The 2,316-nt window shown below is 47.5% G+C and overlaps 1 protein-coding gene across 1 annotated transcript in view; it reads left to right on the forward strand.

The window, feature by feature from the left end:
• Positions 1-1,590: 1,590 nt before the first annotated feature.
• CTSH (cathepsin H) overlaps positions 1,591-2,316 on the forward strand; it is a 10,591-nt gene continuing 9,865 nt past the window's right edge. The window contains exon 1 of the mRNA XM_015428797.1: positions 1,591-1,617. Within this exon, the coding sequence (XP_015284283.1) occupies positions 1,591-1,617 (27 nt within the window). The remainder of the gene's footprint in view (positions 1,618-2,316) is intronic.

A 2,316-nucleotide genomic window follows, 5' to 3' on the forward strand; every position in this document is an offset into this window, starting at 1 on the left:
AACTGCGTCGAGAATGAGAGAGACAGTTGTTCTAAACCAAAACTCAATTTATTCTATGACACACTCTTGAATCAGAAAACATTTTTGTAGCATTTCAGTATACAACACAGAATATTTCAACACAACCCCAATACATAAACAGTGCACTTGTATTTCCACAAAGGATATCCTTGGTTGTTCTGCCAAGACCTGTAACTGCTGGGTGATTGATCAGAACAACCAGGAACAAGACTAAAATCAGACATTAAGTACTCTTTTTTACCCACTGAAGCTAACGTAACTGTCAATCAAGTCTGTGACGAGCATTTGACATACATGATCTGACGTATACAACAAAGTCAGCCCCTTTCTTTCTATCTCTGGGGTCGGGAAAGTCAAGGAAAGCTGGGTTAAGCCAGGGTGACTCACAGAATCAAGGAAGCTAGTTTCTGATACTCTTTATCATAGGTGCACCAGAGCTGCGGTGGCTCAAGTGGTTAAGACGCTGAACTGCAGGCTGTGGAAGGTCGGTAGTTCAGCAGTTCGAGACCCGGGTGCCGCAAGACGGGGTGAGCTCCTGTCTCTGGCCCCGGCTCCTGCCAGCCTAGCAGTTCAAAAGCATGAAATTGCAAGTAGATAAATAGGTACCACTTCAGTAGGAAGGTAACAGCGTTCCATGCGCCTTGGTGTTTAGTCATGCCGGCCACGTGACCACGGAAACGTCTTCGGACAGCGCTGGCTCTTCGGCTTTGAAACGGAGATGAGCACCGCAACCCGAGAGTCGGATTTGACAGGCTTTCGAGCAAGGGAACCCTTTACCTTTTACCAGAGTTTTAGCAGAGGACTGAGACTCAGTTCAGCCCTAATTCTGCAACATGCCTACGAAAGCTTATATCCAGAATAAAACTGTGTTGGTCTTGAAGGTGCCCCTGGACGGAGACTGTGTCCTATTATATTTATACTCCACCTCCACTGAGACTCAAAGAGGCTAAGCTGAGACTGGGAGGGCAAGGCAGCTGTCCTCAGTGCTCCAGGTAAGTGAAGAAATTCTCAGCAGCAGAGACTTCAGTCTCCTCTGACCTCAGGGAGAGAAGTGCTCTCTAAGCCACCGGCCTGGCTTTATTTACCCCACCAATGTTCACTGTGAAAAAACTGATTCAAGTCCAGTTACAGACCACAAATTTGCTTCTTTTTGTTTCTTTATTCTACGTCAGGCATGTCCAACTTCGAACAGGGAGTGGTCTATTTTTTCCGGCCAAAAGTGCCGGTGATCTACCACCATGAAAATAAAGTTTTCGATTAGTTTCAAATTAGATTTTAACCCACTAAAGTCAGGTTCCACCGCCCCCCCACCTCCATTTATAATACACCTGTCATTGACTGGTAAGCAAAATAAGCAAATACAAAACAGAGAGATGAAGATCCAGAAAGAACTGCAAACATTTTTTACCACCAAACAATAATCAAAAACCCCCAAACACCTGTCCAGCAAACCAGGAGACCAAGTGGGGCTGGTGATCTACCTCTGATCCCTCCGCGATCTACTGACGGATCGCGATCTACCTGTTGGACATACATGTTCTACGTCATGCAGTGCTGCTGCTTCCAACAATGGCCACGCGGCTACAGATTTCCCAGGTAAACAATCTGTTTCCCTCAATGCTTCATCAGGTCGCTTTATATTTGGAGCCCCTGCTCTTCTACGTCTCCTATCTTGTATTCTCTCGACATCTGCTGACTCTCTGTAGTCGCGTGACAACTGTTGAAAGCAGCAGGAGCGGCATAGCATGACATAAAATAAAGGAACAAAAAGAAGAAGAAGCCAATTTGTGGACTGTAATTGGACTTGAATCCATTTTTCCACAGTGAACATTGGTGGGGTGCAACCTTGGGCAAGCCACTGTGGTCCATCCGTGGCTGGCTCGATTTCCCCAGCTTGGCCTTGGGCTGTAACCAGAAGAAGGATGCCCCCAGGAGGTCTTGTTGGCCCAGGAGAGTTTCTGACTGGGCAGCCAGGGCTGGGTGACCCAAAGGCAGAGCCCACCCAGCAGAGGATGGCATTTATTATTTCTCACTTTACTCAGAACATGTCTATGCTACTTTCCCACTCGATGTGGGCAGTGCACAATCCGAAACTGAAACCAGCTTTTTAAAAAAACCCATCGATGTAAACCAATAAAAGCAAGGCTGAAGGTGGGTGGGCAGAGGCAGCCCCCCCCCCCCCCCCCCGGGGTCCCCGCGCAAGCCAGGAGAGTTTGCAGGGAGCTCTTATCTCGCCCTCTTCTTACTTCTATCTTTCTACCACCTGCAACTTTCTGTAACTTCGATCCCTGCTGA

This window comes from Gekko japonicus, unplaced genomic scaffold (assembly GCF_001447785.1).
Source record: "Gekko japonicus isolate JY-2015 unplaced genomic scaffold, Gekko_japonicus_V1.1 scaffold773, whole genome shotgun sequence".
In the NCBI taxonomy this organism is placed as follows: domain Eukaryota; kingdom Metazoa; phylum Chordata; class Lepidosauria; order Squamata; family Gekkonidae; genus Gekko; species Gekko japonicus.